This window comes from Lithobates pipiens, unplaced genomic scaffold (genome assembly GCF_037356315.1).
Source record: "Lithobates pipiens isolate NorthernLeopardFrog02 unplaced genomic scaffold, aLitPip1_a1.2 Scaffold_22, whole genome shotgun sequence".
NCBI lineage: Eukaryota > Metazoa > Chordata > Amphibia > Anura > Ranidae > Lithobates > Lithobates pipiens.
The window spans coordinates 317,523,388-317,543,097 of NW_027507784.1; the positions used below are offsets into that span (position 1 = coordinate 317,523,388).

General features: G+C 43.6%; 1 protein-coding gene across 1 annotated transcript in view; it reads right to left on the bottom strand.

Annotated features, from left to right (window-relative positions):
* SLC5A10 (solute carrier family 5 member 10) overlaps positions 1-19,710 on the bottom strand; it is a 217,596-nt gene that overhangs the window by 164,492 nt on the left and 33,394 nt on the right. Inside the window, exons 6-8 of the mRNA XM_077449433.1 lie at positions 15,687-15,792; positions 11,319-11,399; positions 1,206-1,411 (exon numbers count right to left, since the gene is read on the bottom strand). Coding sequence (XP_077305559.1) covers positions 1,206-1,411; positions 11,319-11,399; positions 15,687-15,792 — 393 coding nt within the window. The remainder of the gene's footprint in view (positions 1-1,205; positions 1,412-11,318; positions 11,400-15,686; positions 15,793-19,710) is intronic.

Here is a 19,710-nt window from a genome sequence, read left to right on the forward strand (position 1 = left end):
CTACACAAGGGAATGAAGGGGAATACAATAGAGCAGCCATTCTCAACCAAGGTTCCTTGGAACCCTAGTGCTCCACCAGAGGTTGCTAAGGGTTTCTTGAGCTTTGGTGGGTTGACCTACCATTTAATGGTGGCTGCAAAACTCCAGTTACGAATATTACTTGGAAGAGCCAAATGGTCTTTTTTAGCTGTCTGTAAGGATGGTATTGTGACCACCACTCTAAGGCGGGTGTGTTTCCCACTGACCCCAATAAATTGGTCTTAAACAGGGGTTCGCCTGAACCTGATAATTAATTTAAGGGTAGCTGAGGGTGCTGATAGCACATCCAAGATGGTGGTTGCCCATCAACAGGCTCAGGGCTTTTGGTTATCTACACAAGAGAATGAAGGGGAATACTATAGAGCAGCATTCTTAATCAATGGTCCTTGGAACCCTATGGAGCTGAGGGCTCCTTGAGCTGTGGTTGGTTGACCCCATATTTAATAGTGACTGTAAAGTTTTAGACCAATATCACTTTGAAGAGCCAGCAACATACCATCAATGGTCTTTTTAGCGGTCTGTAAGGATGGTATTGTGACCTCTACTGTAAAGAGGGTGTGTTTCTCACTGACCCCAATACATTGTTTTTAGCAGGGGTTCTTCTAGACCTGATAGATATTTTCAGAGTTCTTGTGGAGTAAAAAGATTGCTATAGAGTGACAGCTCTAAGTCTGCTGGTGGTGCCAACATCACATCCAAGATGGTGGCACCCAGCAGCAGTCTTGGGGCTTTTGGATATCTACAAATAGGAGGCTTTCACAAGTAAATAACATGGCTACAATTTCAAAGGCCCATAATGCCATGGGATAGTTTTTGTTGAAATGAATGCTCTGGTAACAGGGTCTCTTTAAACCGAATCTGGCTTACATTCTTTGTATAGTTTTTAAGGTGCTGCTATGTGTATAAAATATTCATGCACTTTAACAGTGGGTGGGGGGGGGCTTGGTTTATTTATTGTAGACACATCACAGAAATTGGGCAGTAAAGCCAAACTAAACTATTGGCCCTTAAAGTGATCCTGCTTTTGAAGTGACACGTGCCTAGCCATTTTATATCTGCTGTTTTGTCACTTTGAAATCTGACTAGCCAACATGAACTCTAGTTAGAACGCTCCTTATCACATTGGTTTGGCAATTGGTAAACAACTATCTTCCAACATTTGTTACCTGATCGGTACACCAGTACCAAGCTGCTATGATGGTCAAGCCAAAGGTCATTCCTGTCCAAGGAAGGTCGCCGGAGACTGGATCTCGGAATAAGTGCATAGCGTCTGACCGAGGAAGGTGGCATGTGGTGTTTGGGACCACTAGCATTGGTACAGCTTCAGTATAAGCCTTCTGTAGATTTTGGTAGCCCCCAATTTTATTAAAAGCTGTATAAAGAGGAAAATAAGCACAAATCGTAAATGCAAATCCGTTTTTGTTGTTCAGCAGCTCAAAATCAACACTATGGGATGCAGCTTATAAAAAGTTTGAGAGAGATATTTTTCCTGTGAAATTGCATGTACATTCGATCGCTGCAAATGGGGGCAATGCTCATCAGCACTATCTAGTGGCCATAATGTGCTATTTACCTGATTCATGTTATTGTGAATGAATGGCATTCGACCTGGAGAGACAATAGCCAAATTACATTTGTTTTTGGCCTTAACTACACAGAAAAAATGTACACACGATTTTTACATCCCTATGGTTTTAGCAACACTCCAGAGGCAGCAGCTGTTTTTATCATATCACGTTAGCGGCAGGGGGGAGAATGTCGTTCTTTAAAAGGCGTTAACGGCTAGCATTTTGCACACTTTTTCCAAACCTTTGTTTTATAGCAGATAAATCCTTTTTGTAAATATCACATTAGGTGTCTTTTGCAGCTTTGGTAACAAATAGGCTGCATCGAGACGACTCTGTTTGACACTAGTAATCCCATTTTAGTCAGGTGAGCTCTTGGCAAGCGTCCATTCTATCTGTAACCGTATCCAAACTGCGTGATTGTCTAGGAACACTTTGGCGACGTGTCCTCAGGGGCTCGGTGTACAATAGCAATAAGACGACTTGTTGGGCGTATTGTACATGGAAACAGGTGGCTGTATTGTGGAGCTGTCAAGCAATATGATAAACTGTGTGACAATTTGGATTGTATGCCCTTTAAAGCCACCTGGTCTGCCATTTTAGGAGATTCATTGGCTTACCGTAATCAAGCAGGGCATGCTCAGTGCAGTTATCCCAAGCGACCAATCAGAAGTTATCTTTCACACAGGTGAGTCTAGTTAAACAATATGTGGTTGCTATGGGTTACTGTGCTTAACACATTGCCACTGTGCTTTGCACTACCATATGGATTAAGTCCATGTATGTGGGAGTTATGAGAGATGATAGAAAATCTTATTTGTTCTCTACAAAATAATAAAAATCTCAATGTTCCCTTTTTTTTTTTTTTTTTTTTTTTTTGTTTCTCGTGTTCCAGCCATGAAAATCCTGCAAAGTACTGAGACTATTTTTGTACGGTGTATTATAAATTTTGAGCTGTTTTTAAATATATGCAGTATTTAAAATCTTTCCTGGTGTCATTGTGATTTTTGTTTCTGTGTATGTCACTGCTGGGTGAAATGTTTGGCCTCGTTCAGCAAATTGTGTTGCCCATAACAACAAGAATCTGTAGTTCATAATTCGAGTATAGAGTAAAAAAAAGGATGAATGTGATTGGTTGCTACGTGCATCCTAGACAATTCTTTTAGGGCTGATTTGCTCTGAAGAACGATCCACACCCTGGGAAGATGTTACTGGGTGTAGGGCAAAGAGAGCTGGACATAGAGAATCTGTTCACTGAACCTCTCTCTGGTGAATGAACCAGGAAGTTACAAATATTACATCACTTCCTGGTCCAGAGCTGTCATTCCCTGCGAGGGCCGGAGTTCTGCCGAAAAACTCCAGCTTGTCAAAATCTCCAACCACGCCACTTCCAGTGACTCTGCAACACCAATACTTGGAGATTTGGAAAGAATGGCTGTTATGACAGAACAGCAGCAGCGTATACACTACAGTACACCATATGAGTGGATATTGTTAGTATGCCCGGTACTAACCAACAACACGGCCGCCTCCAAGGCGGCAACAACTTTTTTTCTTTTTAAAAGGGCCAACTCGTCCTGTAGCGTACTGTATATGCTGTTCTTTGAAAACAGGCAACTCATGGAAATCTCCAATTATTGCTGCTGGAGATTACGTGGTTGGAGATTTTGGCGAGTTGCATTTTACAGCAGAACACCGGCTGGGGAAGCAGCTAATGGAGCATGATCTGCGCTCCATTTACTGCAGTAGAGTACAGGGGAGACCCCTGATGCATAAAGATAAGCTGTCACAACCTATATGTCGCCACAGGGGGCGCTGGGTCCCCTATGTGATGGTGATAAAGTTATATTAAAAAAATGTAAAGCCTTCCCTTCCCCACATCCACCCACATACATACAACCGCATATGTTTGGGCACCTACATGTGAAATCGGCAGTAGAACTGCACTGGTTTTATATTGCTGTGTATGCAGTGACAGCAATAATTCTAGGTAAATTACTCACAGATACCTTTAACCTGATGACCTATAGGGACGTTTAACCACTTGCCCTGATCTCCGGAGGACGAACATGGATGCCCTCTCAGCAATTAAGGCCTGCACTGTAGCCTATATTTCGGCTATAGCGTGGGCAGGAGGAGGTTAAAGTGTCACCCATAGATAATTTTGGTAAGTGCGTTGCCAATTTACTGATGCACGCAATTTTAAGGTTTGACATGTTGGGTATCTTTTTACTCAGCACAACCTCCTCTTTTGTATTTTACAAACAAAAATAAGTATTTGATTCTCTGTACTAAACTTAATTTTAGAGTATTTTTTCTTTTACCCAAAATATGGGTTTGATAATCCATTGCACTGAGACAACATAAAAAAATAAATAAAATGCAGCTGCCAATATTTTATTCTCTAGGGCAGCCTTTCTCAACCTTTTAACCCTGGAGGAACCCCAAAAATTTTCAGGTCTCGAGGAACCCTTACTAAAACCAATTTATCAGGGGTCAATAGGAATAATGCTCCTTATACTGGTGGCCAATAGGAAGAATGTCCCCCTTAATGTGGTGCTCAGAATGCCACCCTTAAAGACAGCTAAAAATATATTTGGTGTCATACTGTTGGCTTTGCTAAGTGATGCTGAACCTCGAACTCTGTAGGCACCATCAAAAAGGTGGTTCATCAGCCACAGCTCAAGGAACCCCTAACAACCTCTAGAGCAGGGGTCTCAAACTGGTGGCCCTCCAGCTGTTGCGGAACTACAAGTCCCATCATGCCTCAGCAGGTGGGAGTCATGCTTGTAACTGTCAGCCTTGCAATGCCTCATGGGACTTGTAGTTCCGCAACAGCTGGAGGGCTGCCAGTTTGAGACCCCTGCTCTAGAGGAACCCTGGTTGAGAATGGCTGCTCTAGGGTGTCTGTTTTTTCTAAAAATATATAATGTTTGGTGGTTTAAATTATCATCAGGCCTAAAATGTGCGTTTTAACACATGGACAAAATGGTTCCTGGCTCTGTGACTGAAGTTAAGGTTGGTAAAAATGCTGTGAGTATAGAAAAAGAACTTGATGTGCCAGAAATATAATGTGCTTTCTACCTTCATCCTAATGTGATGACACACATCTAAATTCCAAAGCACATGGTGTCAGCCCTGCCTACTTTATTTCTGTTGGATTACAAAGAACATAGATTTCTGCTCATCTCCATAACCCCTCCTTCCCCCTTACTTGACCCTTTAGCTCCTCCCACTACACTGACAGAGAGCACAGGAAGTTGTCACTGCACAATAATTCTGGCAAAATATAGTATTCTTTGCACTTATCAAACAGATATAATAAAACACTTTCAGTTGTGTGTTTGGCAGATGAACAGGCAACAAAAAAAAGAAGTCCGTTGGGGTTTACATGAACTTTAAACAGTTATGGAATAATTGTGAATTATAATGATAACCCCTCAAGGGTGCAAGACTAGACAACATAAATCAGAATAGCTGAATTATTAACATGAGAACATCTCCAGGCAAATACATAATGTCCTCATTAGATCAGTTTTCAGTTCAGTTTGGGTAATGATCCCATGCTGCGTCTGTGTATACTGTATGTACTCATTGGTTGGAGTGAACCACGTTGGTTGAAGTTAACTGCACGCAATTTTTAATTTCTATGGGATCAGGGTGGATGTTGCTCAAAGGCTCCACTCTACCATGTAAGATGAAAGATACCAAACAATGCATATGCAGAACCGCAGTGTTTATACCAATGGTAAAGTGGGCCAATGCGCTAGAAGAATTTTGTTGAAAAATTTATATTTTAAGAACCTTTGTCCGATTTTCTAATCGTTAGCTATTTGAAGCCATTCATTTTCAAACGCAATGAGAAAATTTAGAGGAGCAAACAATACATTCCCCAGTAGCTAGCATCAATCGACTTTCCAGCACAATCCAGCACCCCTTGCCAACACATACAGGCAGTGTTGGAGGTGTGTGAACTGCGTACCAGCTAAGACAAAAAAAAAAAAAAAAGCCATAAATATAGCCAATATAATGGGGTGCATGTAGTCAACACAATCCAATAAGGATGATGGAGAAATTGCAGGAAAAAGACTTCAGACTGTCGCTTATAAACACTGCAAATTTTTACACGCCAATTTGCTGCTGCCGTCTTTCGAGACATGTATTTGGTAAGTACAAAGGTAAGTAATCCTTGTATTTAAATATGTCTCATTATCTTGTAATAACACCACACCTGAGGAAGAGTTGGGATGCTCAAAACTGTTGTGTTGTACTTACCTTTGTACCCGACGGAAAAAAAAAAAAAAAAAAAAATGATCTGCAGTGTCATCACAGGCTTTGTTTTATGAACATTCAGACAGACAGGGAAGAGTTTGCTAAGCTCTTTAAGCCATAAATATGATTAGCTCAGAGTTGAGCTTTAAGTTAATGAGCACTAAAAAGAATGTTTTTTTTTTCCAGCATGCTGGTAGTATTCACCTATTAGCTTTTTTTAACCCCATCCTGTCCATAACTCTGAGGCTGTGTACCGAATGGATAATGATGGCATCGGTATAGACACCAATTATAAACAACTTCAGCAGACTCCCGGGGGTTAGAGCTGCACGATTCTGGCTAAAATAGGAATCGTGATTTTTTTTGCTTAGAAGAGAGATCACGATTCTCCCACAATTCTCGCGGCGTAACATCATCTTTCACATTAAAACAAAAAAATTGTGCTAACTTTACTGTTTCGTTTTTTTATTTTATATATTGAAGTGTATTTTTTCACAAACAATTGCATTTGAAAGACTGCTGGGCAAACACAGTGTGACATAAAATATTGCAGCAATTGCCATTTTATTCCCTAGGGTCTCATATATATATATATATATATATATATATATATATATATATATATATATATATATATATATATATATATAATTTTAGCATATATATATATATATATATATATATATATATATATATATATATATATAATATGTTTGGGGGTTCCAAGTAATTTTCTAGCAAAAAATATTGATTTTATCTTAAGAAAGAAGTGTCAGAAAAAGATTTAGACTTTAAGGTGTCCTTTTATGAAGCAGTGAAATCTATTCACTGCTTCATTCTCCGGCATTCACAGAGGAGATCTTTCTCCTCTGTATGCCAGTTTATAAAGCGGAGTAGATCGCTTCACCCTTGGAGGAGTGAACCGATCTACAAATGCTTCTAACACTGGATAACGGTTCCTAATACTGGAATCTCATGAGACTTTACGAGATTACAGTACTAGAAATTCACCGATACACAGAGATGTCAATTTATTAAGCAGTGATAAATTATCACAGCTCAATACACTGACACGCGGTGTGATTAATGTTAGCAAAATAAAAAGTCCCCCTACATATACATGTATACACACACAGACATTATATATACACATGTATATACACACACATTATATATATATATATATATATATATATATACACTTACATACATACATATGACAGGGGGACATGGTTACAGTGTTGGGGGGTCTGAACGAGGCATAAGGAAGTCAATTATCTTCCTCTTTCCTCCTCAGATCCCCCCACATTCCCTCTTCACTCCCCGATTCTCCACCTCTGAGCTGGTGAAACGGGGAGTGTGAATTCTGACACAGATCACCAGTGGAGGTCCCAGCTTCATAAACTGGCCGTTACTGTGTCATTCAATGAGGATTCTCAGTGTGTGGAGATAATCGGCGGGAGAACAAGTTCAAACACTTCTCCCCCGATTATCTCTGGTTTATAAACTGTTTATGGGCTGTGATCAGCGGCGATCCTCTGGATCTCCACTGATCACTGCTTCATAAACGGACACCTAAGTGGTTAAACTTCCTGCATTTACACATGGTTGAAAGCTTGGCAGACTGCCCAGATTATTTGTTTACACAAGAAGTTCTATCCCTTTGATCTAAGAAGTAAGTTAGTTACAATGTTTCAAGTTCTAAACTTGGCAGATTGCCCGGGATGCTTTCTTTTGAACAGCTGAGTGAGCAGATAATCTCTCTACTTGTTTATATGAAAGAATCGCCTACTCTCAGCGGGAGAGATAGTCAGGGTAGTGAATTGGAATCACTTTTTTTTTAACGATTAATCCTGCATCTCTCCTGGGGGTGTCAGGTTTTTGAAGCGAATTCAGCTGGTGCGTTCTCATCTTTACAGCCAAGTTCATTCTAGGAGGAGAGATACGTATTTACTATGTCATATGCAGTCGCTTTTAGTAAAAACTGTAGTGTAGAAAAGCTGAATGTTCTATTGGATTGGCAAGCCACTGAAGTCACAAAATATAACCATGATTTTACCTATTTGTAATGGCAGAGCACCTCTCACTGAATTTATAACAATGGTTCTCAACCATTGAGCTGTGGCCACTACCTCACTCCTACAGGGCCCCTGAACCTTTCATAGTGGACTGCAGTAACCCTAAATTCCCATTGTGCTCTCCAACCTACCACAGAGTCACCCAGCCCCTACATTGCCCCCAACCTACTGCAGAGCCTCCAGCCCCTTCATAGTGCCTTAAACCAACAGTGTCCCACATTGTTCCCCGGCCTCCTACAGTAGCCCCAGTAGTACCTTCCAGTCTTCCACAGTGCCCCTGCAAAGTCCCCAGCCTCCTGAAGAGACCCTCAGCCCCCACCAGAGATGGCATGCCCCACAGTTCCCCCCAGACCCTTCCAGAAACCTCAATCCCCTACAGGGCCACCTAGTCCCCTAACTCCTTACAGAATTCCCATCCCCCAACAGTGACCCCTGTCCATCCTGACCCCTCCAGCTTTTCATTCTGTATTTTGCACCGCCACACTTTTATTGTGTGAGCATAAATTTGGTTTACTGTTGGGGCAATTACGCTTTTGGAAGAATTTACTGGGCCCTAGTATCAATAAAGTTGAGGACCACTGGTCTAGAACATGGCACACTGAAACATGTTGTACCCAAGCTACAGCATGAGGCAGAACAGGGAAAACTTATGGCAATGTGGGAGCGCTGTATTTTTATGGTGCAGACTGATAACATGCTGAGAAGTAAAGGTCAGGGGCCATTTTTTGAACTCAATAAATAATATATTTCTCTGATGAGACTGAAAGCTAAGAGATATTACACTTTTTTTGCCAACTGAGCAGCAGGGTTCTTTCAGGCCTTTTAATTACCGTAATATCTTCCCTGTACAGCTGGGGGCCTAGTCTCAGGGTTCTCTAAGTCCGTCAGTGAATGTCTGTCCTCCCTGCAGGCCAGGGCCTGGTGTCAGGATTTCATTAGGCCTTTTAATGAATGTCTGTCTTCTGCACAGTCTGGGGCTTGGTCTCAGGGTTCTCTTAGGCCTTTCAATGAAGAGTTGTCCTCCCTACAGCCCGGGCCTGGCCTCGGGGGTTCTTTCAGGCCTTTTAATGTATATCTTACCTCTGTACAGCCCAGGGGCTGATCTCATAATTCTCTCAGGCCTTTCAAAAATGTCTGTCATCCCTAGAACCCGGGGCCTGGTCTCAGGGTTCTCTCAGGCCTTTCAATGAATGTCTGTCCTCCTTACAGCCTGAGCACTGGTCTCTGGGTTCTCTCAGGCCTTTCAATGAATGTCTGTCCTCCTTACAGCCTGAACACTGGTCTCAGGGTTCTCTCAGGCCTTTCAATGAATGTCTGTCCTCCTTACAGCCTGAACACTGGTCTCAGGGTTCTCTCAGGCCTTTCAATGAATGTCTGTCCTCTGTAGACCCCAGGATTTTCTCAGGCCTTTCAATTAATGTTTTTTTCTTTTACACTTCAACACTGGGAGATTTGTTCACAGGCACCTGCTCTATTTCAGAACATACAAACACTATTTACATTTTCAAATCATATTGTCATAGTCCTGCTGGTCCATTTGTGTCAGAACACATCAGCTGGGTGGAGTATTTGACTAAAAAAATAGAAAACAAAGAACCTCCTGCATGAATAATGTAACCATAGCACTGAAGAACAGGAAACACCATGTCATATCACAACACACACCCCAACTCTGAAATAACAGAGCAGATGATTTCTAATTTATAGCTATGTAATGATATCAGATTACACCATATTTGCTGTTAATGGTGCTCATTGACATACAGCAAAACAAAAGGGCTGACAGGTTCTGTTTTAAACAAAAATCACTCATAAAGGGAGGATGTTTGAGAAGACACAGATGAAAGCTACAATCCTGACTTCTTGTGTAACCATGCTCAGTGGTTCCTTCTGCCGAAGTGACGTAGGAACCACTAAGTGCTCCCCAACCACTGCCCCCTGTAGCTGCAGAGGTAGCAGCTGGGAGTGTATAGGACATGAAGTGAAGGAATTGTGTCCCCTGTTGCTTTTGGCAGGTGAACAGTGAATTGAGTGCATGAGTTCAATTGAGTCCAATGCACTCTGCAAGTGCCCTGCAATTAATGCAGTTGCAGTGCACTGGTGCAGGGATCAAGAGGTTAATACAAGGGGTGAAGAGGCAATTACAGCGCCTCCTCACCACCTGTCAAATGTTCTTTAGGCTAGGTTCACACTATTGCGATGCGGGAACGCCGCGAATCCGCGGCGTTTTCCCGCATCGCTCACCTCCCGCCGGCAGTTCACACTGCCCTATGCGGACGGCTGGGGGTGTCAATGTTATGTTAATGACACCCCCAGATCCGTCGGCATATCGCAGTGCGATCTGCCGACTCGCACAGGAATCGGATCGCATGGTGTGAACCCCCATGCGATCCGATTCCGTTGCGGACCCAAAAAAGGGTCCTGTGCGAGTTTGCTGCGGGACAGCTGCGAGTTCAGCCATACTATCTGTATGGCTGAACTCGCAGTGCTACGGAGATCGGATGTGATTTGCTGTGCGAATCACATCCGGTTCTCCCCCCGCAGCGGTGTGAACCCAGCCTGAAAGAGAGATCCGAATGCAGATTGCTCTTAAAGTGGTAGTATACCGATGCCTTTATTTTTTGTTTTAAACCCTTCAAGACAATATCATAATGTGTTAGTATGCATCGCTTGACTGGCTCGGGCTCTGGAGCTGGGCCTTGGAAGAAACTTTACCCCAGGACCAGGAGCATCACCCCCCCGGAGGCTGTGGCGTGCAAGGACCTGCTGAGCTGCCGGGTGAGAGACCCTGACACCCCCAGCTGACCCCCACATCCCACCCCCCCCCCCCCCATACACCCCATTTGCCCTGCCCCAGTGCTCAAGCTGCATTTATGGACACTGATGAGGCTGCATTTATTGACACCGGTGAGGCTGCATCGATGGGCACTGGTGAGGCTGCATCGATGGGCACTGGTGAGGCTGCATCGATGGGCACTGGTGAGGCTGCATTGCAAATCTTTTCAGGTGTGCCACGAACATTTTTACGTCTTTTGGGTGCGCCGCAAGACAAAAAAATTTGAGAAACACTGATCTACCTGCATTGCATAGAGAAGCACAGTGACTTAGTGATGACATCCCCATTTCTAAAATAAGGTATGTAATGAAAACAGATGTTTTATTTAAAAATGTCATTAGCATGTTGGTAAGCAAGGAAGAAGAATTTCTTATCCCTTTCTACTCTGTCCCACCTAAAAAAAAAAAAAAGTCTTGGCTTTCATTTTCAAATAATATGACTGGTTTATCATTGCTTTTGCGTCTCTTCTAGATCTGTAACTTACATGGATACCTCAGTTGTACAGTGGGTAGGAACACTGATAATTACCTGTAATAGTCAGGATAATGGCACCCACAATCATGATGACAGTTTGTAGAGCATCGGTGTAAATCACAGCGGCCAGACCTCCTAAAAGAACATTGTAAAATAAATGGGATTTATTGTAGAAATAAATTTAGGAACACTAGAAAGATTTTCACTTGATAATGCAAGAGTCAGAAGATATTCGTACAAATACATTTTTTGGGCTGCAATATCAGTCCAAACCTACGAGGGGGACAACAAAGGCTATATTAGACCCCTTTCACACCAGCGCGTTTTGCAGGCGCTATATCGTTAGAAATAGCGCCTGCAATCCGCCCTAAAAAAGCTGCACCATTGTTTGTAATGTGAAAGCCCGAGGGCTTTCATACTACAGCGGTGCACTGGCAGGACGTCAGGGAAAAGTCCTGCCAGCAGCTTCTTTGGAGCTCCTCCACCGCTGCTCCCTATTGAAATCAATGGGGCAGCGCTGTAATACCGCCTTAACCCTTTCTCGGCCACTAGCGGGGGGTAAAAGCGCCCCGCTAGCGGCTGAAATGCTCCAAAAATCCAGAGGTAAAACGCCGCTAAAAATAGCAGTGTTTTACCACCCACGCTATGGGTGGTGTGGTGTGAAAGGGGTCTTAAAGCAAACCTGTCACAAACTTAGTGAGCACTAAGAGATTAACTTCAGTGAAAACAACGAGAAGATTAATGATAGATATTGCTGCAATAATATGCCTATTTTTAACTTTTTCTTGTAAAAATAAAATAAAAATGTTTGGCCTCTCCCCCTCCTGATTTCAGATTCTTGTTATAGGCCCCTCAAAGGAAATTGATCAAAACATGGAGGCTACCAGGGGTGTTACTAGGTCTACAAAAGATCTGGGGCTAGAGCCCATAGCAGGGTAGTAAAGAAAGTCATACGCTTGGGTGGGAATACACATGTATAGACAGTAATGTACGTGTGTGTATATATCCCCAGAGAGCCCCCACTTATATCAGGGTCCCCAAAGAGCCCCCCCCCCTTACATCAGGGTCCCCAGAGAGCATCCTCCTTACATCAGAGTCCCCAGAGAGCCTCCCCCTTGCATCTGGGTTCCCGGAGAGCCCCCCTTACATTAAGGTCCCCAGAGAGCCTCCCCCTTAAGTCAGGGTCCCCAGAGAGCTGCCCACTTACATCAGGGTCCCCAGAGAGCCTCCCCTCCCCTTGGGGACCCCTGTAGAGACTTGGGGCGATGGGCCCCAGATTCGGGGCTATAGCCCCAAAAACCACCCCCTAGCGATGCCACTGGAGGCTACCATCACTAACGTTCTGCAATTGCATGTTGCCTGGCTATCATGTCACCTCTCTTGCCCTAATATTTTGAGTACTGACCCCAAACAAGTATGTACACTAGACAAGTATAGACACAAGTTGAAGGACTGGATATCACTATTTGGCGCTGCTTTCAAATTGGGTTGTCTGCTGTCAGGTACCGCACAGCTACCTTATATAGAGACGGTGCTTTTTGATATCAACTTAGCTTGCTTCCAGTGTGCTCACCAATGCCTAAGAGTGAAGGATCTCCTGATTGATTAGTGGAAAGTCTATTTGAAGTGCCTGCTTTTAATTTGATCCATGTGAGTGTGATTTTAATCGATTGTTTTAGTGAGATTAAAAATAGCTTTGCAATTTTGCACTATGGGAAGTCTCTTTTGTCTCCTTGAGGTAACTGAGATATTAACCCACTAACCTCTGCCCCGGAGTCTGTCACAAGAGTTGGCTGGAGAAACAGTTATCATCTGTATTCACTATAAGCGATTTTTGCCCGACACGAGAGTGCTGGGCAATACTGTTGGTGAGTGTTCTAAACGAGGGGGGCACGAACACCTAGGGTGCGGTGGAGGCTTTGCGTTTTATGGACACTCTGCTATAGAAGTTTCACTGGAGAAGGAGTTTTTGAACTAATGCTATCATTTTTTTTATTAGACATTGAGTGTGTCTGATTAAGTATCGTATTTTTGAGACCAAATTTCTTTGGGACTGCACATCGTTATTAGAGCACCATTTGTAGCAGAAAATATTTTGTTTTATTTATTTGCTCTATTTATGTTTTGTCACTCATTCACTTTATTATGTGATTCTTTGATTCTTATCACTTATATGCGATTTTTTTTTTGTTGCTATTTAATCACAATTTACTTTAATGTTTATTGTATTGTATTTATGCACATGCGTTTATAATTTTCACGTAGTTTAGTTTTGGACATTGTAGTACACTGATATTTAGCAGTGTTTTGTTTGTAGCGCCACAAGGTGATTTTTGTAGTGTTTTGGGCAATTTTCCTTGTTTTTTTTCTTCACCTTCTGAGAGATATATTTAATTATTTAAGTGGCAGCTAGGGAGAGAGGGGGGTTTTTGAGCGCTGTGATGATATACTAGAGGGGAGGCCATTTATAGTGTATCTGGAGTTTTTTCATGTACACTATATTACCAAAAATATTGGGACACCTGCCTTTACACACACACATGAACTTTAATGGCATCCCAGTCTTAAGCCCCATACACACATCAGATTTTCTGCTGATCTTTGTCTTCAAATTTACCAAAACCATATAATATGAGGTCAAACCTTAGGAGTTTCAATTTGTATACAATCAGGCAGGCCCTTGCACTACATGGTTTTGGTAAAGCTGAAGACAAAGACCAGCAGAAAATCTGAGCTTTAGTCCATAAGGTTTATTATTGAGTTGGCCCACCCTTTGCAGCTATAACAGCTTCAACTCTACTGGGAAGGCTGTGCACATTGTTTAGGAGTGTGTCTATGGGAATGTTTGACCATTCTTCCAGAAGCGCATTTGTGAGGTCAGGCACTAATGTTGGATGAGAAGGCCTGGCTCGCAGTCTCCGCTCTAATTCATTCTAATTCTATCAGGTTGAGGTCAGGACTCTGTACAGGCCGGTCAAGTTCCTCCACCCCAAACTCACTCATCCATGTCTTTATGGACCTTGCTTTGTGCACTGGTGCACAGTCATTTGGTGTAGCAGGAATTGTGATGCGGGTTTGTTTTTAAGGGGTTGGGCTTGGCCTCTTGGTTCCAGTGAAGGGAACTCTTGAGGCGTCAGCATACCAAGACATTTTGGACAATTTCATGCTCCCAACTTTGTGGGAACAGTTTGGGGATGGCCCCTTCCTGTTCCAACATGACTTGAGCACCAGTACATAAAGCGAGGTCCATGAAGACATGTATGAGCGAGTTTGGGTTGGACCTGACCTCAACCCGATAGAACACCTTTGGGTTGAATTAGGGTGGAGACTGCAAGCCAGGCCTTCATGTCCATCATTAGTGCCTGACCTCACAAATGCGCTTCTGGAAGAATAGTCAAACATGTGGACAACCTTCCCAGAAGAGTTGAAGCTGTTATAGCTGCAAAAGGTGGGCCAACTCAGTTATGAACCCTATGGACTAAGAATGCAATGCAAATTAAAGTTTATGTGCGTGTAAAGGCAGGCGTAACAATACTTTTGGTCATTTAGTGTAGCTTCTGACTTTACTCTGACTTCCCTGATATACATAATTGTTCTAGGGCAGTAACATAAAATATTGGATCCATTGTATCAATATAACCAGTTTAAGGGGGAGGTCAGCAATGGAAGTCTCAATTTTTTCTTTAAAATGGTCCAATGGAATGTGATGGGCAGCCTCACTAAGTAGGGATGCTCAGTAGGTGAAAGGGGTGGGACAGAGGTTTTGGTTAAGTCTTGATTTGCTTATAACTTCAACTGCCTGTATCTCTGGATCTACAGATTAGTAATGAGCTCAGGTGTGATTGGATCCTAGTCTGAACCTACCTGAGCAAGCCCACAGGAAGCTGCCACCTTGTACTGGCAAATTATCTGCAGCTGGGGCATTTGCCTCACAGCCACACATATACAAGGCGGGGCATGTATATGCATGTGACTAAATGGGCAGGAATGTCTTGCCCACTTACGATTGGCTCGTTACAGTGACAACTTTCTGGTAAGCTCACTCAGTAGGGGTTCGACTAGGATCCCTACTATAGATCAACGCCACTTGTTGTTTTCACTAAAGGTGACGCTTTAACTAATTATATGCTCAATTAATTGCCCAAAATGTTGCCAAAAGTAGTTGGCTTCTATTTGTCTTTTTTGTAACTCATATTAATACATAACCATGGTAAATATGTGCTTGATATGACCAGTATAAGGCTAACCTTCAACTAATATGCCCCAGAACCTAGAAGAAATGTCTGAGATGTCCTAGAAGGCCAATCAGGTGTTGTGCTTCCTCCTCTAACCTATGAAAATGGCACAGATGTGTTTCTGTTCCGCCAGATGTTGTATATGACTACAATTGTGCTTTTATGACAAATAAGGTCACCGTCCCACCTGCAATGGTGTATAGTGCCGTCACCACCAGCATCAAGACTGTGGAGAGGTAGAGGTTCCATCCCAGGCACACCTGGACGAAGAGTGCCCCAGAATACAGGTCTGTCTGTAAAGAAACACAAAAGGAACATGGATTGTAAGGAACTTCTCAGCTTCGGGAGCCCATAGACATCTGCCTACTAAATCCATCCCAGGTGTCACTCATTTTCCTGTTTGTGAATATAAGACTAAAAACAGCTCCTGGTTCTAAAGTTCCTTCTGAAATGTACTCTTCAACCATCTAATCATGAAATCAAATTTTTACCCCCCAAAAAAAGGTACATTGCTCTATATATAAAAAAATTGGTCTTATTCTTTGTATACCAGAACTAGGGATGCACCAATACCTATACCTATACTGGTAATGGTACTGCGCCCTCCTAACACCCTCTTAACGCCCTGTACTACACCCTCCTAACGCCCTGTACTGCGCCCTCCTAACGCCCTGTACTGTGCCCTCCCTGTGTTGCCTCCTCCTTCCCCCCACCAGCTGCCACCTCTGCCCCTATGTCTCTCAATGACCCTCCCCCAGCAATCACAGTCTTTTTCTTCTCAATTCTCCCACCCCCACAATCCCTATTTCACCCCACCCTCAACTACCCTGCCCTCAATTACCCCTCTACTTCCTACCATGTCCTCACCCCAGCCTCGCCCAACTCCCTAACAACCCCCCTCCCAAACCACCCCCACCTACGTGATAGGTATCGGTAATTGGTATCAGCGAGTACTTACAAAAAAGTATCGGTACTCGTACTCGGTGTTAAAAAAGTGCTATCAGTGCAACCCTAACCAGAACCTTCAAATTGTGCATCACACTATGGGGGTTATTTACTAAAGGAAAATCCACTTTGCACTGCAAGTGCACTTGGAAGTAATGCCACTGTAGATCCGAGGGGGACATGCAAGGAAAATAAAAAACAGTATTTTAGCTTGCACATGATTGGATGATAAAATCAGCAGTGTTTCCACTCATTTCAGATCTACCCCTTAGGCTGTTTTCACACTGGGGCGGTATTCAGGCGTTACAGCGCTAAAAATAGCGCCTGTGTAGCGCCTGAAAAAAACCGGCCCCTTTCCCTCCAGTGTGAAAGCCGGAGGGCTTTCACACTGGAGCGATGCGCTGGCAGGACGGTGAAAAAAGTCCTGCTAGCCGCATCTTTGGAGCAGTGAAGGAGCGGTGTATTCACCGCTCCTATACCGCTCCTACCCATTGAAATCAATGGGACACCGCGGCAATACCGCCGGCAAAGCACCGCTGCAGCGGCGCTTTGCGGGCGGGTTTAACCCTTTTTCGGCCGCTAGCGGGGGTTAAAACCACCCCGCTAGCGCCCGCAGACCGCCGCTAAAACGACGGTAAAGCGCGGCTAAAAATAGCGGCGCTTTACCGCCGACGCCCTCCCGCCCCAGTGTGAAAGCAGCCTTAGATTTAGAGCGACTGCACTTCCAAGTGCACTTGCAGTGCAAAGTGGATTTGCCTTTTTGTAAATAACCCCCAATGCGATGAATTGGATGGTAAAAAGAGGTCCTCTTTAATACAGGTGCACAAAGGCTTATATCATATCATACACAAGAAGTGGTAAAACTAATATATAATGTATGTGCTGTTACCTAAATGAAAGCCTAGGCCTAGCGCCAATTATTGTTTGCTAGTTTGTATCAAGAGGGAGAGTCTCAAAGGGTCACCTGTAAATAAAGCTCAGGCTGTTAAAGAAAACACTTTATACTTACCTTTCTGACAACCCATGTGTTGAAATGCTGACACCTCTCTCCTACCTGGCAACTGCAGGTGTTCAACACTTCCAGGTGTGTCAAATGCTTGCTCCCCCTGCTGCCCACTGTGGTTTCTTCCTCAGCTCACACTCCTTGTAGTAACGTAGTAGCCAGTAAGGGGAACTAACTAGAGCATGCATTGGGGAGCAGGTATTTACCGTACCTAGTGATCCTGCCAGAAACACACTACTTGTCCTTCAAAAGCAGCTCTAAGGCTACATAAGCATGGGTGTATAGCCACAGTGCGAAGCCAAACGGCAAGAATCTACCGATTTCTCCTGACGGGCTTGACAGTTGAGTGCAGATAGCAGCAGCCACTGAACCTGTACACTGTAATGATAGTGGCAGCAGCTATTTGTGCCTGTTCAAACAGCCAGTACAATGAGTATCCAGCTGCGATTACCACAGGTAATCACTGGTTGTGCAAACAGCTGGTCTCAGCTATCAAACCCAGCAGCAGGAATTCACCCATGGCTAAATGCCTGTGTGAATGCAGCCTGAGGCCTGATTCACACCTATGCATTTTTAGTGCTTTTTGCATTCTGCAGATTTGCACTACAGTCCATTTAACATGGTTTCCTATGTTCTGTAGTGCAAATCTGTAAAATGCAAAAAAGCACTAAAAATGCATAGGTGTGAATCCAGCCTAACTCACGATCTATTGAGGAGCAGTGTTATGACTCTAGGACAGGGAGGGAAGTGCTAGAACTACAGAACACCTCCTCCTCCTCTCTTCACCTACATAACATAGGGCGGAAGTGCTCTATAGTCCTAACTAAGGATGAGCTCAGGTGTGTTCGCAAACAGCACGTGCAGAGCCCGCCAGGAAGTCGGCACCGTGGAGGGCTAATCACAAGCAGTGAGACATTGCCCCGATGCGCAGCTGCAGAGATCTGGGAAATGTCTAACTGCTTATGATTAGCGCTCCCCAGTTTCCGGCGGGCTCTGCATGTGCTGTTTGCAAACACGCCTGAGCTCATCCTTAGTCCTAACTCAATTCCTGATATTATGGTTTGAGATAACACTGCAGAGTGCATATTGCATCACTGGATTTTCGGCAGGATCAACCAGTATTTTTTGCACTTTATCAAACAAATGTAACTAAACCCTTTCAGTGGTATATTTAACAGGCCAGAAGGGGGCAGATAGGAGAAGGTTTAAGACTACATAAACTTTAAAGGAGAAGTCCAGCTTGGGCTCATTTGGCTGGGCTTCTTCTAAGGGTCTCAGGAATGTAATTTGTTTTGCACTCCTGTGACCCGTTTACAGCAAAGAGTGGTCTGAAGTCAGCTCTCTGCTGAGGTCACCAAGTTCAGTCCAGGCACCTCATCATCCCAACCTCGGAGGTCTGGATCCGCCAGGTGCCTGAACTGATGGCAGTCTCAGCCTCTCAGCGAGCCACTGAGACACCCGCCCCTCCACAGCTCAGCGCTCCAATGAGCATGGAGGAGCAAAGCAGGAGAGCTGCTGATAAGGCATCAACTCTCTGCATCGGGGAACTGTGAGAACCAAGACATCGGCGGTGTTCGGTAGCTCGGTTCTCAGTGAAGAGGTGGCGGGGGACAGATGCAGCATCGGTCCGATGCTGCATCCACCTAGATAAGTATGAATATATGAATAATATATAATATATGAATAAAATTCCAATTATGTTCACCAAATTATATTTTTTTTTGCTACCACGTGCCTCATTTAAAGTCCCGCCCCCTTGCTCTCCCCCCATTCTTGATCAAGTATGAATATAAGATAAAAAAAAAATACCATACTTCTCTTTTAAGCCTTCCAAATCTGGTCACAGCTATCTAGCAGCCAGGTAGTATTGCATCTGCATTGTCAGCATGAGCTCAGTGTTTATGTGTTTTCTGTGCAAATTCCATAGATTATTCTCAGGTGTACAGGACTTTGTTACTTGGTTATATAAATGTCTGTACTACAGAATGTCAACAATAGTTATATACATCATTAAAGTGGTTTTAAACCCTTTACAACCGCTTTAACCTACAGGTAAGCCTAGATTAAGGCTTACCTGTAGGTGCAAGAAAAATATCACAAACCTAAAATGTTTAGGAGATCATGCCGTTAGTGGCGGCCAGTCACATAGCCAGAACCGCGATACCCGGAAGTCCCGGAAGTCACTCCGGGATAGATGACGGCGTCGGAGGAGAACGAGGCTCTTCGATCTCAGGTAAGTTATTCATAATGAGCTAGTATGCTA